General features: G+C 36.7%; 1 protein-coding gene across 6 annotated transcripts in view; it reads right to left on the bottom strand.

Moving 5' to 3' along the window:
• The window catches only part of FAM13A (family with sequence similarity 13 member A), a 344,433-nt gene that overhangs the window by 228,882 nt on the left and 97,528 nt on the right, over nucleotides 1-18,023 (bottom strand). For all 6 annotated transcript variants that reach the window (XM_077142873.1, XM_077142872.1, XM_077142870.1 and 3 more), the window contains one exon: nucleotides 5,387-5,564. In XM_077142873.1, the coding sequence (XP_076998988.1) occupies nucleotides 5,387-5,564 (178 nt within the window). The remainder of the gene's footprint in view (nucleotides 1-5,386; nucleotides 5,565-18,023) is intronic.

Below are 18,023 nucleotides of genomic sequence, written 5' to 3'. Positions count from 1 at the left end.
CAATTTTTCTTAAATAATTGCCATTTTATTAACTGAATACCACTCTGTAATTGCAAAATAAAGTTGCAGATATTTTGTTTGACATTCTGAATACTTCTAAGTAAATACAATTTCTTTTAATTAAAAAGAAAAAAGTAGTTTTTAAAATAAAACTTTACATGCAGATTCCAAAATTCCTCTGAAAAAAAGTATTCTAGCTTGCTAGCTGCCAGAATGCAATATACCAGAATGCTTCTAAAAAGGGGAATTTAATAAGTTGCTAGTTTACAGTTCTAAGGCCAAAAAAAATTGTCCCAATTAAAACAGGTCTATAGAAATGTCCAATCTAAGGTATCCAGGGAAAGATACCTTGGTTCAAGAAGGCTGATGAAATTCAGGGTTTCTCAAGTGAGAAGGCACATGGCAAACACAGTCAGGGTTTCTCTCTCATCTGGAAGGGAATGTGGCAAACATGGCATCATCTACTAGCTTTCTCTCCTGGCTTCCTGTTTCATGACGCTCCCCAAGAGGTGTTTTCCTTCTTCATCTCCAAAGATTACTGGCTGGTGGACTCTCTGCTTCTTCTGGCTATGTCATTCTCTGCTCTCTCAGAATCTTTCCTTTTCTCTAAAATGTTTCCTGTTTTATAGGATTCGAGTAAACTAATCAAAACCCACCCAAATGGGTGGAGACATGTCTCTATTTAATCAAGTTTAATACTCACACTGATTGAGTCACATTTCCATAGAGATAACCCAATCAAGTTTGCAACCTATGGTACTGAATAGGGATTAAAAGAAATGGTTACACTCACAAGATTGCTTAGGATTAAATCATGGCTTTTCTAGGGTACATAAATCCTTTCAAACTGGCACAAAAAGGTAATAAAAAATAGAATGTTTGCCAAAAAACGATGACAGTCCAAACAACCAAACTATTTTCTAAACAATAGAGGAGGAAGACAGTGAACAACAATTACAAAAACCATAAATAGACTCATGTAATACATGGGCAGTTAATACATGACAAAGTTGGTATTGTCAATTAGCAGGGATACACTATTCAATAAATGGTTTGGGGATAATTGGTTATCTATTTGAAGAAAAATCAAATTGTATACATTATGTCCTATCCTATACAAACACAAATTCTGAATAAAATAAAAAGCTATAAATATAAAATGAAATACGTATATTTTAATGCCTTTATCATTGGGAAATGTTGTTAAGCAAGACATGAATTCCTAGATATCAAAAAAGGAAAACATTGATCCACTTGAGTAAATTAAAATTTAAAATATTTAATATAATAAAGCACCATAAATAAAGCTAAAAGGCACACAATAGGATAAGAGAAAATTTTGTAAGACTTATAACACACAAAAGATTAATTTCTGAAATACTTGGAGAACTCCTACAAAGCAGTAAGAAACAACAAAAAATTTAAAATAGTATACAATACAAAACAAGCACAGGATATGAATAGAGGATACACAGAAACTCGAATACTAATACCTATCCCAACCCCAAAATATAAAAGTTTACTCAAGTTCATAAGTAATCAGGAGCTCATTTTTTCCTATTAGAAAAATCAATAAATATCTAAATAGCTGATAACACTCAGCATGCCAAGGTTATAAGGGAATGGGTATTATTAAACACTAATGATAAACGCATAAATTGTTACATCCCTTACAAAGGGCATCACGTATTAATTTTGAAATGTGTAAATCCCTCAGCCAAGCAATTGTACTTCTAGATTATTCTAAAATAAAACAGCTGCAAATGAACACAAAGAGGCATACTTAAGATATTCACTGTAGCTCTGTTTTACAAATAGCAAAAAAACTGACAAATACCTCTATGCTCATCAATAGAGGGATGGTTAAATAAACTATGGCAAATCCACAATATCAATAGTTAAGAATGAGATAAATAAATATACAGACACAGAAAGTTCTAGTGTCACTATAAAAACAATCAAGCTTTACAGCATATGCATCATGTTCCTATTTATATTTAAAATAGATTTAGGACTGTGCTCAAAAAGAAGGATGGAAGGATACACACCTCCTGGCAACTGTTTTATCTTTAGGGAGAGTAGGTTGGAAATGAAGAAAATAATGAAGGATGTTTTGGTCTTTTTATAAATGACACCAAAACATTGAATGTTCTACGATGAAAATGTATTACTTGACCATTAAATTGAATAAACAAAGTTTATTTTGAAAATATGGTAATTAAGAATCACCTATAAGCTCAACATCCATAACATTAAGCAATCATATTCTTGATGAATTTCCTTCTAATTATTATTATGTATTTTATAGCCAATTTCATTCAGCACATACAGTTTTACATTCTTTTGAAGAAAAATGAACATTTCATAAGCATTTTCCCATATTATTAACAAAAATCCCTCATCTAAAGTCCCAAAATGCAGAGGAGCTAGCATATCCAGAATATCAACAAGCTCCATACCCTTATCCCATATTATCAAGAGTCCCTTCCAAAATGAAAATGTTAGACTAGGCATAGCCCAAATAACCCTTAAAGACTGGAAGAAAGATCAAAAGTGGTGGTGAAGATATATAGAGAAGGTAGGGTTTAACAAACAAGTATGACTGCCAAATCATTATATTGATATTTCTTTTAGTCTATAGTATCTTAGAACAGCTAGAAGTAAAAAATAAAATTGTGGAATTGTATCCCATACCAAACTCTGATTTTACAGGTTTTAATTGATCAAATTTCCTTTTTACTAGTAGGGTAAGGGTAACAAGGTAGGTTTTGGGCTTTCTAGTACTGATGAAAAACTGCAAATATTGGTTATTTGTATTCTTAGCCATAACTTGATGGAGAGAAACAAAGGCTCAGCTGTGTGTTTATTAATGAATTGGGGGGAAAAGATGTTTCAGTATGCTTTGTTAATAGTCTCAGGATTTCTCTTTTAAATAGTTAAGAAAGAGAGAAGGGAAACCTGATACCTACTCTACACACAGTGTGAACCACATAGAGAGCTTCTGATAATCATCAGAGTGTGGTGAAATTGGCGAGTGTAGTTAAGTATGTTGACTACTCTGGTTAGATGAACTGCTCAAACTCAAGGAACAGGAATCAGCTGATCTTGAGCCAGCAGGTTTTTAACCACATTGTTACCTGCCTTTCACACCCAGGCAATCTTATCTTTGTAATATAAATCTTGGTTAATTAATTCTTTTTTTATGAACTTTTAAAATGAAAGTTATTTCTCTAAATTCATAGCAGGTGCCTTATTTTTTTCTTTGAGTTAAACTGTTCCATATCAGAACTTCCCTTGGTTTACTAGAGACAATTGGTTTAAAATGTTGGGTTTTGAAAAGTGTACAGTCTTGACTAATTTGGCTGCTAAATTGGTATATTTGCAATTCTTTTACATATGTAAAATAGCATTCTCTTTGTATTACATGTATAATTTACTAGTTGAGTGCATTTTATATTAAGGCATGATTGTGCATATTTGGTTAAATGAAAACTGTATCTTATTTGATTTATCCTTTTAAAATTAAAGTTTCTTGAATATTTAAAAAGAATCCTAATCCTAGGTTTGAAAAATTTCAATAAAAAACCAACATGAAGCAGAAAAAAAAAAAAAAATCCCTCATCTATTACTATATAATTCATTCACCTTAGTTATTAAGGAAAGCATTTCCTTTGATTTTGTCTTTTAGTGGCTCAACTCTGATGGCATTATCCTCAGATTGCAGTTTTCCACCCAAAAATATTTATAACATTTATGCAATAATTGTGGTCACTGGAGTTGAACTATCTAGTTTTTCTTGACCTAGAAAGATGAACTTCAAGGACAAAATAAATCATTTCTGCCTCTTTAGAAATCAAGGAAATAAAGATACAATATAGCACGTGACAAATGCTTAGTAAACACTATTTGTTATAACTGTTACAAAGTTCTATATCCACAGATTTATAAGCATATTTAATTAGAGCCTACAATAAAAGCTCATCACTTCTTGATATTTTGATCAACCAACTAAAGCAGGTTACCAAAAACTCCAGGTCAAGCCCAATTTACAAGTCAGTGATGAGTATGTATCTGTGTGTTATTAAATAAGGATTCTATTTATGAATTTATTTTCACCTCTTTTAGATTCCAGGGTTTCAAAATTATGGAATAGCTTTCCACTTATACCTTTATTTCCCACATGTAGGTCACCAAAGAGAAGTTTACTCTGCAGATAGTAATAGAAAGAATAAATACAGACCTTTTATTTATGACAGATCTTAATAAGATAAGAACTATTAGTTGTCTGATATATTTACTTAATAGGCCCTGACATATACCATGAAATGCATCACATTTAAAATGCAAAATCTCTAAAGCTTCTGTGGGGAGAGTTATTGAGGCTGATAAGGATCCCAACAGTCATTACAATCTAGGTCAGAATTTGTCTTTAGACAGTCAATCTAAGAACGGTAATATTACTGGTTCTGGGCAGCTGAATGATCCTGTAGATTATCAGAGGGGATAGACAAATATGACTATAAAAACACTTCCTGGGGGCAGGCAATGGTGGCTCAGTGGCAGAGTTCTTGTCTGCCGTGCCAGAGACCCTGGTTAGAGTCCCAGTGCCTACCCATGCAAAAAAAAAAAAACAAAAAAAAAAAAACGAACAAACAAAAAAAAACTTGCTGAGAAGATCTAAGAGCTTTTAAGATATGTATATTCCTTCCCACCTTCCCTCCCTTTCCCTTTGTATAACTAGAAGGAGTATGTTTTATATCAGATGGGATTAACAGGACAGTTAAAAGACAAATCTCTGGATTGCTAGATCATGTTTCATATATCAATAATATGTCAATAAGAATAACTGGGAAAATAACTTGAAATATAAAGTTTTACAAAGGTTCTTCTGGCTAGTGATATAGCATCTACCAAAGTGGAGTAGTTTATTTCTAGTCTGGCTTATTTCTTTAAAAATAAATAAATAAATGAAGTTAAGTTTCCATCTTTCCATTACTGAGTCACTGACATATTCTGTCATAATTCTCCAGCTATTAGCAATAATTTCAACTTTACCAGTATAAAAAAATTATATACTATATATAAAACTCCTTCGCTTTTTGCCAATCAACATTTCAAGATTACTTTTAAGTAAAAACAAACTTATTTCTGAATTTTAAACAAGGCTGTGTGGTTTACTGTAAACTACAATGTCATAAAAAGGCATATCTGAGATGAAAAACAATGCTAAATTACTCAAGAGTAAGGATGAATTTTTCCAGCACTACTGTATGTTGACTGGTTGACTTTTCACTCTGAAATACGCTTCTACATCCCAGAAATTTTTGGTAGGAGTAAAGGAAAAGGGGTACATGACGATATTAAGAGCGAAACTCCATTGACTTACTGGAAGCAATTTGGCCCAAACACAGTGGCGAGATTGTGAATGTTCATGCGATTCTGCTCACGATGCTGGGCTACTTCTGTCAAGAACTGGCACAGGTACTTCAGGAGGCAGTAGTGGGTTTCTGGCAGCTCATTTATTAAGTCTCTTAAGCTACTCTCTTGAGCATCATTTCTGCCATCTGGAAAGAAACAGAATAAAAATGTTCTCAGACATATTTCACAGTAACAACAAAAACAAAAATTCCTTAGAGACTCAGATAGGCCATTAATAAAAGACATTTTTGCCTTTTTGAATCCTTGGGTATCTGACCTTTCTTTTTCTTATGCTAAAGGACTATTAACTTGTACAAGAGACCTTGAAAACCACAAGCTTTATTCTGTGCTTTATTTAGTGCATAACAGTGAGTTTAAATTTGCGAACCTCCAAACTAAAAGATTGGGTGTTTATCTAAATGGAGTCTTCCATTTGACTTTTTTTGTCCTCAAGTTTGTTAAAAATAAGAATCTCTTGGATGAGTAAAATTTGACAATAGAGACTTTCTTAGATCATCATGAGGGACACTAAACTTGATGATTACAATATTGTACACAGAAAAAACTGAAGGATGGGTCAAAAATTACAAGGATACATAAGAAAAGGTTCCCTCCAATCTCCAAGGTTTGATTGTTTTATCAATATTTAAATATTAGCATAGTTGCCATAAATAACTTTGTGTACTGTTTTCTATGAGAGAAAAATACACATTTTATAGCAAAGAGTTCAGGGGAATAATGAAAACCTATCCTTTTAAAGAAAAAGACAAAATAAATAAATAAATAATAGCACATAGGGGAGTATGGGATGTTTCGGGTATTCTTTTCCACTTTATTTTCACTTTTATTCTTATTTTTATTTTTTTGGAGTAATGAAAATGATCTAAAATCAATTGTGATGATGAATGCATAGCTATTTGATGATACTGTGAACCACTGATTGTATAATTTGAATGATTATATGGTATGTGAATATATAACATATCTCAATAAAATTGCATTTAAAAAAACTATCCTTTTGACAGAAGTCTAACTGAAAAAATACTCAATCCAGTCATGTTCAATACACAGATTGGATTCATAAATCTAGATAAATCAGATACTGTAGCCAATCAAGTGATTAAGAAACAAAGTGTTGCAAATGAAACACAAAGGAAGAGGAAGAGGATTAGTTAGTGTTTCAAAACTCAAGGTTATCATGACATCACTGACAAGAGGTAAAAAAAAAAAAAAAAAAAAAAAACACAGAGAATCATAAAAAGTGACACCGAGTAGCTGCACAGTACAATTAAGAACAAAGACTTGGGAATCAGACACCCTGGGTTAGAATCTTGGTTCCGCAGCTACTATTGGTGTGTTTGGGCTCTTTACTTAAGTCTTTGTTCTCTGGTTCCCTTATTAGAAAATGGTAGTAATCATTCCTTCAAAGGTTGCTATGAGAATTAAGAGTCCATATCTTTAAAGTACTTAACATGGAGTGCTTGGCACATAGAAAGTGCTATATAACTATTTGCTAAATAAACAAAAATAACCTATTTTACTTTATCTTTATTAATTTGGTTTTATGAGTGCACAAGATTTTATTGAAATGAATTTTAAGATGAGACTATTTCTTCATCTTCATGAATATTAAAGTTAAAAAAGTAATAATGCCAAAAATACGTAGATTTCAATCTTTTGGACATTTTATTACATTTGATATGATTATTATACACACTGCTAAAAGGCAACGTATATAAGGACCAATAAATTATAGAATTTTTAAGACAAAATAGATTTCTCAATGTTAGAAGTTCTTCACATTAATTAAACTTATGTTTTAAAAAGAAAGAAATCTTTTTAAAATCTTTGCTACTCCATAAAAACAACAGGTGGTATGCTGCTGCTGATGGTACTATTTTTCACTGTACTATGATCTCAACAAGCAGGAATATATAAGAAATGGAAAGAAATGTTTGGACTGATTAAAAATTAACTGAAAGACAAGAAAAAAATAAAAAAATAAAAAATAACTAAACTGAAAACTACTCATTTCACATTATAAAAATAAAGAAACGTAAACTCAGAGAAAAATTTAATTCTAGTTTATCTTTTTTTCTTTTTTACAGTGACTAATTCAAAGTGACTCTGGTTCTTTTCATGAAAATATGCTTTCTGTTTAAAATTGTGGTCTAATTCCGAGCATTTAAAGATACAAGCAACATTCCAGTAGTCTTGATAATGAACCTCTGGGCTTCTGGTACTGAAACAAAACCTCAACCCTAGGACAGGCAATGTGAGCAGACATCAGATCAAATAAAAGAAATATTCAAAATAATTACAAACTTAAAATAATAACATCCTAGAAACAGAAGCATTTACATACATTATTTACTCCCATTTTTAAATTCAAGAAATAAATTTTCCAGGAAAAATGAACAAATAATGAGAATGGAGATAGAGAAATTCAGAGAATTTCTAGTATGTTTAACAAAATAACATTAAATCCTTTATGGCATGAATGGAAGAATGTCCAAATATATTCTCAAAAGGCAAAAGAGGTAAGGAAAAAATACCTTATATGTATTCTACTTCAACTAAAAAGAATTTCTGTTCCCTATGGTGAACAATGGATTCATTAACTCATCCAGTAGGCAAATATTGGAGTGACTTCTACATCACTGATACTACATACTGATTTGACAGCTGCACACCCACATTTAAACCTTAAATATAATAATCTATCTCCTGAATCATTGTTCAAATATAGTGACAGTACAGAAAAGGCCTTAACTTACCTGCAAGACATTTCTCTTCATCTACTTTCATGCTGATTAATTATGCTAGCATACCATACTGAGAATCTGGAATTTTCAGAAATTTTCCAGAAATATGTGATAAATATCACCATTATTGCCAGACTCCTTCAATTCAACAGATAAGACTCCCTATCTGTGAGAATTGTTCAACATTTTAGGAGAGGTTCCTAAAAGAATGCCTGGGATGGCACTGAAGTGTAGGAGTGGTACAGATGTGTCTACTAAGAAGTTGCATTTTGAGATGCTTCTAGGAAGACAGTGGAATATCAGTCCCTCCACAAGAACAACTATTAAACTGAAAAGAACTGTCTGAATCAACTATTGTGACACCCCAGAGTCTAGTAGGACACTGTGCAGCATCCATGGAAGAGCAGGAGCAAGAGTCTGGTAAATAGCGGTAAAAACTGGGCAGCTAGGTAGCAGTGAAATCCTTAAGCCCACTCCTGGTATAGTTTCCTGGTACTAGGGTGGGATATAAAGACCTAGTTCCCCAAGATCCAGGGATGTGCGGTCTGTCAGCTGATCACTGCTTTTGATCAGCTACTTCAGATCACTGGGAGCCAGCTCTGACAGTAGCCACTGTTACCACTCACCTACAGCAAAAATCGCAGAGGAGTCTTAAAGACAGTGCCCTTTCTTAAAACTGTAAAACAGTTAAAGGGTTGCATATACTGAGCAAATGACAAATCAAGAACAGACAGTTTCAAAGAGTCACAGGAGAAGCTCCTGGCATGCTTGCTGGCTCTTCCCTCTCCTGTCCACAGGACAATGTGGAGCTGGCTGGTGCTTCCTTTGTTGATTCCTGGCCTCTTTCTGTATGGGAAAGACTCACCTAGGAAACACCTCTCTGACTCAACTCCCCTCCCAGAATTTGCACACCAGGCAAAGGCAGCTTGGGATAGCTAAAGCCTTTGGGAAATAATGACATTCATCTGTTTGGGAGAAAAGTCTTGCCTGCTTTAAGTTCTAAGGAGAAGGTCTGCTTCCTAGAGAGTAGAGAGGGCTTTCAAATTCCTATAAACAGGTAAACTCCAGAGGCCACAAGCAAGCACAGCCCAGGACAAGAAACAGACTCAGAAAACACAGAAAGGACCCTACATGTTACATATACCATGGGCTTACCTTCTTGATAGGAGAACTGAGCTTTGAAGGAGAGCATCAGCCAATGCAAAGCCACATTGCAAAGACTGTGAATGACAATTTTTTGCATTGGTTTGTTTGGTTTTATTAACTCCTGGGACTCAAGGAAATTTCTGTAATGTCACTAGCTGAATACAAACTCAAGAAAAAGCTCAGGGGCTAAATTCCACAGGGAATGTTAAAAAATACCAAAAGGTACAGTGTGCAACAAAGATTACAAGATAAACAAAGAAACAAGAAATGATGGCCCATCTAAAGGAAGAGGATAAAAAAACACCAACAAAGAAGGCCAGTCTGTGGATGTAGCAGACAAATTCTGTAAAAAAAAAAAAAAAATGATATTCATAATGATTAAGGAGATAAAAGAAAACAAAGAGAAAGAACTAAAGGATACCAGGAAAATAATGAATGAATGTAAGAATTTCAATAAAGAGAATTTTTTAAAGGAAGCAAACAAAAATACTGAGTTGAAACTAACAATAACTGAAATATAAAATTTCCAGAAGTGTTTAAAAAGCAGACTGGAGCTGGCAGAATAAAGAACAAATGATTTCGTAGACAATACAGTTGTGATGAGTCAGGCTGAGGAGCAGAAAGAAAAAGGATTAGAAGCAAAAAAAAAAAAAGACACTATGCTAGTCAGGGATCTCTAGAGAAACAGAATCAACAGGGGAGATCTGCAAATATGAGATTCATAAAGGTGTCTCACGCAACCATGGGAATGGAAGAGTCCAAAATCTGTAAGGCAGGCTGCGAAGCCGGAGGTTGCAATGAAGAGTCTGGATGAACTCCACAGGAGAGAATCACTGGCTGAAGAAACAGTGAAAGAGTCTTCCTCTTTAAAAGCCTTCAACTGATTGGATTATTTCATTATGGTAGGGCACCTTAGTTGATCACAGATATAATCAGCCACAGATACAATCAACTGACTGATGATTTAACAGTACAGCCTTCTAGTTTATCAACCAGCCACAAAATATCACTGCAGTAACAATCAGGCCAGGGCTTCCCTGACCAGAGAACCAGGCATCGTCACTTGACCAAGCTGACACCAGAACCAAACCATCAAAGTCCACCCCTTGTCAACTTGACAGCTATATACATCACCTTAAAACACAATTTCTAAATAGAGCACAATAACAGACATATCTTTTACCTAACAATATTCAACTATCAACTGTCCAGTATACAACCAGAAACACATTCAACTCACCAGAGTAGAGTGTAAGTCCTTAGGTAACATCTACTCTTAAACTTCATAGCCTAGGATTTAAATACTATAACATGAACAATACAACTTACATCATATGATAAGAGTAAAACAAGATATTTGCTTATGCACAAATGCAACCATACTCATAAAAAACAGGTAGTTTTTTTATGATGGTTTCATACCATCACAGTCCTTGTTTCTATAACTGGTCACATTGTCCTCATTTATATTTGTCACTATATTCTTATACTAGTTCCAAAAATGTCCCCTTTATCCTCAGCAAACACTTCAGTTGGCCATGGCTCTTTGCCAGGTGGGGTGATCCAGACCTTCATTCATGAAGTTTCTGGGCCACTGGTAGTCCTGCCTGGATTGAGCTTTTGCAGATTTCCATTGTCTTTACTCAGAGGGCCTGGCAGTACTAATAGATGCCCTAGGGGATCTCCTGTATTCCAGGAAAATTCTTTACCACAATTGTGTAGCTGCAGTCCTATTTCCCCTAGATAGAATCAATCACTCCAGACAGAACAGTAATCTCCTTTTGTGGCTGTTGACTCAGTGACATGAGGAGCCCAAAGTGGCCAGGTGGCAGTTTTAACTTCCAGTTCAATGGATTCATTGTTGTGTCTCCTGGTAGGGTCACTCCTCCTTTTGGAAATAAGTCTTATAGACCACCAGAGCTCATGGTTTCAGGGACAGGGAACAAAAATTTCCCTAGTGGATCAATAAGGTGATAGTGACTGATGCCATTCCTACTTCTACCCCTTGACACGTGGAGCTGTAAATCCTGGCTATGGGAGAAACATCACCAAACAGTAGATGCTGATTCAAAGCATACACAGCTTCATGGAGAACACTGCACCAGCCCTGCAAGGCATTATCACGTAGTTGGTACTGTAATTGGGTCTTCTGTTTTATCAACCCAGAGTCCTCTGAATGATGAGGAACATAGTAAGACCAGAAAATTCCATGAGCATGTGCTCATTCCTACACTTCATTTGCTGTGAAGTGGGCTCCGTGATCAGAACCAATGCTGTGTGGAATTCCATGATGGTGGATAAAGCATTATGTCAATGGATGGTAGTTTTCATGGAAGCATTGTGTGAAAGGAAGGCAAACCCTTTCATGCAAGGGGAATAGACATCCTTTGTTCTAATTGGTGTCTACTCCAGTTAGAACAAATCACTGCCCCTTCCATGATGGAAGTGGTCCAATGTAATCAACCTGCCACCAAGTAGCAGGCTGATCACCTTGGGAAATGGTGCCATATCAGGGATTGAGTGAGACTCTGCTGCTGGAAAACTGGACACTCAGCAGTGTCAGTAGCCAGGTCAGCCTTGATGAATGGAGGTCTATGTTGCTGAGCCCATGCATAACCTCCATTCCTATCACCATGCCCACTTTTTTTCATGATCCCATTGTGCAATGGCAGGAGTGGCTAAGGAAAGAGGATGACTTGTATGCACAAGATGGGTCATCTTATTTACTTGATTATTAAAACCTTCCTCTGCTGAAGTTACCCTCTTGTAAGCATTCACATGGGGCACAAATATCTTCATGTTCTTTGCCCACTCAGAAAGGTCTATCCACATATTTCTCCCCAGACTTTATCATCAATTTTCCAATTATGATACTTCCCTCACCATCCAGCCAAACCATTAGCAACAGCCCATGAGTTAGTATATAAATGCACCTCTGGCCAGTTCTCCTTCCAAGCAAAATGAACAATCAAGTGTACTGCTCAAAGTTCCACCCCCTAGGAGGATTTGCTCTCACCACTGTCCTTTAAGGACATCCCAGAATAAGGTTATAGTGTTGCAGCTGTCCACTTCTGGGTGATCCCTATATATCATGCAGAATCATCTGTAAATCAGGCTCAAGTTTTCTCTTCCTCAATCAACTGACTGTAAGGAACTCCCCAAGAGGCCATAGCTCTGATCTGGGAAAGAGAAGGTAATGTGGCAGAAGTGGGGGCCATGGGCATTTGGGTACTTCCTCATGTAACCTATTTGTGTCTTCAGCCCTGCTTGAGCCTTATCTCTTATATACCATTTCCATTTTATGATGGAGTGCTACTGTGCACACCCAACTTTATGACTTGGTGGATCAGACAACATCCAGCTCATGATACGCAACTCAGGTCTCACAATAACTTGGTGGCCCATGGTTAAGTGTTCAGTCTCTACTGAGGCCCAGTAGCAGGCTAAAAGCTGTTTCTCAAAAGGAGAGTACTTGTCTGCAGCAGATGGTAAGGCTTTCCTACAAAATTCTAAGGGTCTGCATTGTGATTCTCCTATAGCAGCCTGCCAAAGGCTCCATACAGCATCCCTATTTGCCACTGAAACTTCCAGCACCATTGAATCTGCTGGATTATATGGTCCAAATGGCAGAGCAACTTGCATAGCAGCCTGGACCTCTTACAGAGCCTTCTCTTGTTCCGGACCCCACTGAAACCATCAACTTTTCTGGTCACTCAGTAAATGGGCTGGAGTAGCACAACCAAATGAGGAATATGCTGTCTCCAAAATCCAAAGAGGCCAACTAGGCATTATGCTACTAGGAAGGACAAGATGCAACAGTTTATCCTTCACCTTAGAAGGGATATCTCAACATGCCCCACACCACTGGTCACCTAGAAATTTCAATGAGGTGGAAGGCCCCTGTATTTTTGTTGGATTTATCTTCCATCCCCTCAAATGCAAATGCCTTATCAATATGTCTAGAGGAGTTGCTACTTCTTGCTCACTAAGTCCAATCAACATGATATCATCCATATAATGGACCAGTATGATATCTTGTGGGAGGGAGAAATAATGAAGGTCCTTGTGGACAAGACTGTGACACAGGGCTGGAGAGTTGATATATCCTTGAGGCAGGACAGTGAAGGTATACGGCTGGTCTTGCCAGCTGAAAGCAAACTGTTTCTGTTGGTCCTTACTAACAGCTGTTGAGAAAAAACCATTTGCCAGATCAATAGCTACCTACCTGTATCAGGTAATGTGTTGATTTGCTCAAGCAATGATACCACATCTGGAAGCAGCTGCAACTGGAGTCACTACATGGTAAAGTTTACAAGAATCAGCTGTCATCCTCCAAGTCTCACTGTTTTGTGCACAGGCCAAATAGGAGAGTTGAATGGGGATGTGGTGGGATTCACCAACCCTGCATTCTTCAAGTTCTTAAGAGTGGCACTAATCTCTGCAATCCCTCCAGGAATATGTCATTGCTTCTGATTCACTATTTTGCTAGGTAGGTGCAGCACCAGAGGCTTCGACTTGGCCTTCCCTACCATAATAGCCATCATCCCACTAGTCAGAGAACCAGAGTGGGGATTCTGTCAGTTGCTAAGTATGTTGATTCCAACTATATATTCTGGAACTGGGGAAATGACCACAGAATAAGCCCGTGGACCCACTGTGAGAAAGATGTGAGCTAAAACTCCATTAATCACCTGACCTCCATAAGCCCCTACTCCAACTGGTGGATCAGAGTGACATTTTGGGTCTCCTGGAATTAGTGTCATTTCTGAGGCAGTATCTAATAGACCCTGAAATATCTGATAATTTACTTTTCCCCAGTGTAGTCACCCTGGTAAAAGGCCATAAGTTGCCTTCAGGAAGGCTGGAAGGAAGGTTAACAGTGTAAATTTTGGCAGTATACAAAGGTCCTTCCCCAAGAGTACCCGACCCTCCCATCATTCGAGGGGTTCTGGATCTGTAAACTGTTTCAAATCTGAGAATTGATTAAAGGGCTATGACTCTCCGTTTTTGTAATTCAAGTTAGATTTCTGTTTACTTGACTTAGAATTCTTCTGCTTGTATGGCTCAAACAAGAATTTAGTAGATTGTGCATCTATTTTACTTCTAGGTCCCTCATGATCTTCTAGTTAATGCTACAAGTCTCTGTGAGTCAGATTATTTTGACTGCTTCTTTGAATCTGCTGTCCATTTTGTCTGTGGTGATTAATTTGCTTCTGCCAACTTGAAATCTGATCATCCCCATTCTGTTTAAGGATTCCAGCACAGAGACAGGCATTCCCACAGTAATATCTGACCTACAGAGAAGGGCAAGTACAGAGCTCTTCAGTGATGATGATGCTGGTCTGACAAATTTATTTTGCAAGGTTCTGGTGGAGGATGTGTCCTCTAGACATTCCTGGGGTATGTGAGCAGGTCTTCCATGATAAATCCACTCTAACATACCAATTCCTCTAAGCCTCTGGACCCCCTCATCTACAATATACCAGGGCAGTTCTGGTATTTTGATCTCAGGTAATGTCAGCCACCTTTGATCCACATTTCAGCCAACCACTCAAACTGTTCATGCCCTTTCTAACCTCTTGAGCTACAACATTGAATACAGAATTTCTGTTTAATGGGCCCACGTCAATAAATTCAGCATGATTCAACTTTATATTCCTTTCACCATTACCCCACCCCCTTACTATCCATCCCCACATATTGCCCTGATTTCTATCTATACAAACGGGAAAACTCAAGGCAGTTCTTTTGGAGTATAGGTTACCTCCTCATGGGTCACACTTTGTACCTCACCTTTTAGGGCCTGTTAGGACTTTAGTCTAGTTATAGGTCTCGAAGAAAAGAAGGGTGTTGAGGGTGGGTCAAGAAAAGAAATAGAAGTGTCTTTCAAGCCAATTACCTTAGGACATTTCATTGCAGTTTCATCTGGTGAAACAATATTAGTTGCTCAAGTGAGGGCTGTTTCCCCAGGGGAGATGGTTATGGGTTAGCAAGCACTGAAGGGTTAATCTCATTAGGTGGAGGTTGGATGGCAGACTCCTCTGGGGAAACCAGAGGCTAGGAAGCTATTTCCTTAAGGTAGGCTGCAGGTCAGAAAGCTCTCCCCTCAGGGCAGCCCAATAGAGGTCTATCTAGCAAAGGCTCAGCAGATTCCAGGGATCCCATCTCCCCATCGCCATCATTATCAAACCATATATCACCATCCCACATTTCAGGATCCCATTCTTTTCCAATCAAAGCCCTTACTTTAACATCAGACATTCTGCAAAGCAGAGATGCTGTAGTTCAAGAGGTTAGAAAGGGCATAATATCAGACACCTGCAAGACTGAGATTTTAGCTTATGTTGTAAATCTACTACTTATACAATGAGGCTCTGTATCTAGTTTTCAAAGATCTCAAGTCTCTGAAAATAAGGAATAAGGAATAAGATTTTTCTCTCTGGGCATGCACGGAAACTTTTGCAACATTTATACAGCACTTAAGGTGCAAATTTGAAGTCTTAAGCTCATCACTTGCACTCATCATTGTATCCAGCATATCTAACAACAACCAGCCAACATCATTATACCTCTTAATTCCACAAAACTCCATAAAGGTGTCAAAAACATTCTCACCCAGAGCCTTGCCTCCTATAAGCGTACAATTAGCAGAATCTAGTGGCGAGATTTTGAATATCTCTTTTGTCAACTCACCCCATGGACTGTCAGTCCTATCTTGATTATTAGAACTGGAGTCATTAGTGCCTCTGGGTCTAGTCAGAGTACATAACCAATTATAAAAACCCATTTTTTAAGATTCTGTTTCTCAAGAACCACTCCTGATAACAAACTGTGTTAGGTTCTCTAGAGAAAAAGAACCAACAGGAGAAATCTGTAAATATGAGATTAATAAAGGTGTCTCATGCAACATTGTGAATGGAAGAGTCCAAAATCTGCAGGGAAGGCTGTGAAGCTGGAAGTTGCAATGAAGGATCTGAGAGAACTCCACAGGAGAGGCTCGCTGGCTGAAGAAGCAATGAAAGAGGCTCGCTTCTTCTTTAAAAGCCTTCAACTGATAGGCTATTTCACTGTGGGAGGCACACCTAGTTGATCACAGATGTAATCAGCCACAGATGCAATCAACTGACTGATGATTTAATATACCAGCCTTCTGTTTTATCAATCAACCATGAAATATCCTTGCAGCAACAGTCAAGCCAGTGACTGCCTGACCCAGTTAACTGGGCATTATCACTTGGCCAAGTTGATGCTAGAACTTAACCATCACAAACACCTCTCAGATACCATCAAGCATACAAATATATACATTCTGGGAGTACCAGAAGAACAAGTAAGAGAAAAAGGAGTAGAAGGAATATTTAAAGAAATGCTGACAGAAAACTTCTGGAACTTAGTAAAGGACATAAATATGTACACTAAAAAGGCCCAATGAACACCAGATGGGTTACACTTGTAGCGAATTATGCCCAGACACACAGAAGTCAAACTGTTCGATGCAAAGGACAAAAAGAGAGTTCTGAAAGCTGCAAGAGATAAGCAATTTGCTGTAGACAAGGGAGTCTCAACTAAATTAAGTTATAATTTCTCATCAGACAACACAGCAGCAAGAAGGCAAATGAAATACTTAAAGTATTTACATAAAATAACTGCCAACCAAGAATTTTATATCCAGAGAGACTTTCTTTTAGAAGAGAGGGAGACATTTCCAAATAAACAAAAGTTGAGGGAGTTCATTACCACTAGACCTGCCCCACAAGCAATGCTAAAGGAAGTTCTCAAAACTGAAAAGAAAGGACACTAAACAGTGGATCAAAGTAACATAAAAAATAAAGACCTCCATTAAGGAAACAATACGGGTAACTATAAATGCCAGTATTAATGGACTGTACTTTTTGGTATATAACTTCACTTCTTACTTTCTACAGGTGCTAAAACTCAAATCCATAAAAATTAATAACGAACCTATGGTTTTGGAAATGCAATGTACAAAGATATTTGTGACAAATACAAAAAAGGCAAGGGGATACTGGGGTATAGGAATGTGTACTTGTATGCCACTGAGTTTAAGATGGCATAAAATCAAATATGATTGTGATATAATTAGGATGTTAAGTTTTAACTCTTTGGCAACTACAAAAAAACATATTAAAAATATCCAGAAAGGAAGGAGAAGGAACTTGATATGGTATAACACCAAAATCAAATAAATATGAAAGTCAACATTAATGGAAGAATTGAGAGTCAAAAAGGTTTAAGAATTACAAAGACAAAAATAGCAAAATGGCAAAAAAATGTCCTATGTTATCAGCACTTTCTCAAAATGAAAATGGACTAAATTTTCCAGCCCAAAGGCAGAGATTGGAAGAGTGGATAAAAAAGTGTGGCACAACTATATGTTGTTTGTAAGAGACTCACCTTAAACTCAAAGACACAAATAGGTTGAAATTGAAAGAGTAAAAAGAATATATACCATGTAAGTAGTAACCATAAAAGAGCTGGGATTGCTATACAATGTCAAATGAAATAGACTTTAAATAAAAAACAGTTATGAGGGGCAAAGTATGTCTCTATATACTGATAAAACTGACAATTCAATGAGAAGATGTAACAGTTATAAATATATATGCAGCTAATGGCTAAGCCCCCAATTATATGAAGCAAAACATGACAGATTGGAAGAGAGAAGATGAAAGT

The sequence above is a fragment of the Tamandua tetradactyla genome, chromosome 24 (assembly GCF_023851605.1).
Source record: "Tamandua tetradactyla isolate mTamTet1 chromosome 24, mTamTet1.pri, whole genome shotgun sequence".
NCBI classification, from domain to species: Eukaryota; Metazoa; Chordata; class Mammalia; order Pilosa; family Myrmecophagidae; genus Tamandua; species Tamandua tetradactyla.
Note: the sequence above shows the minus strand (reverse complement) of the source record. Positions and strands in the feature narration are given on the sequence as shown.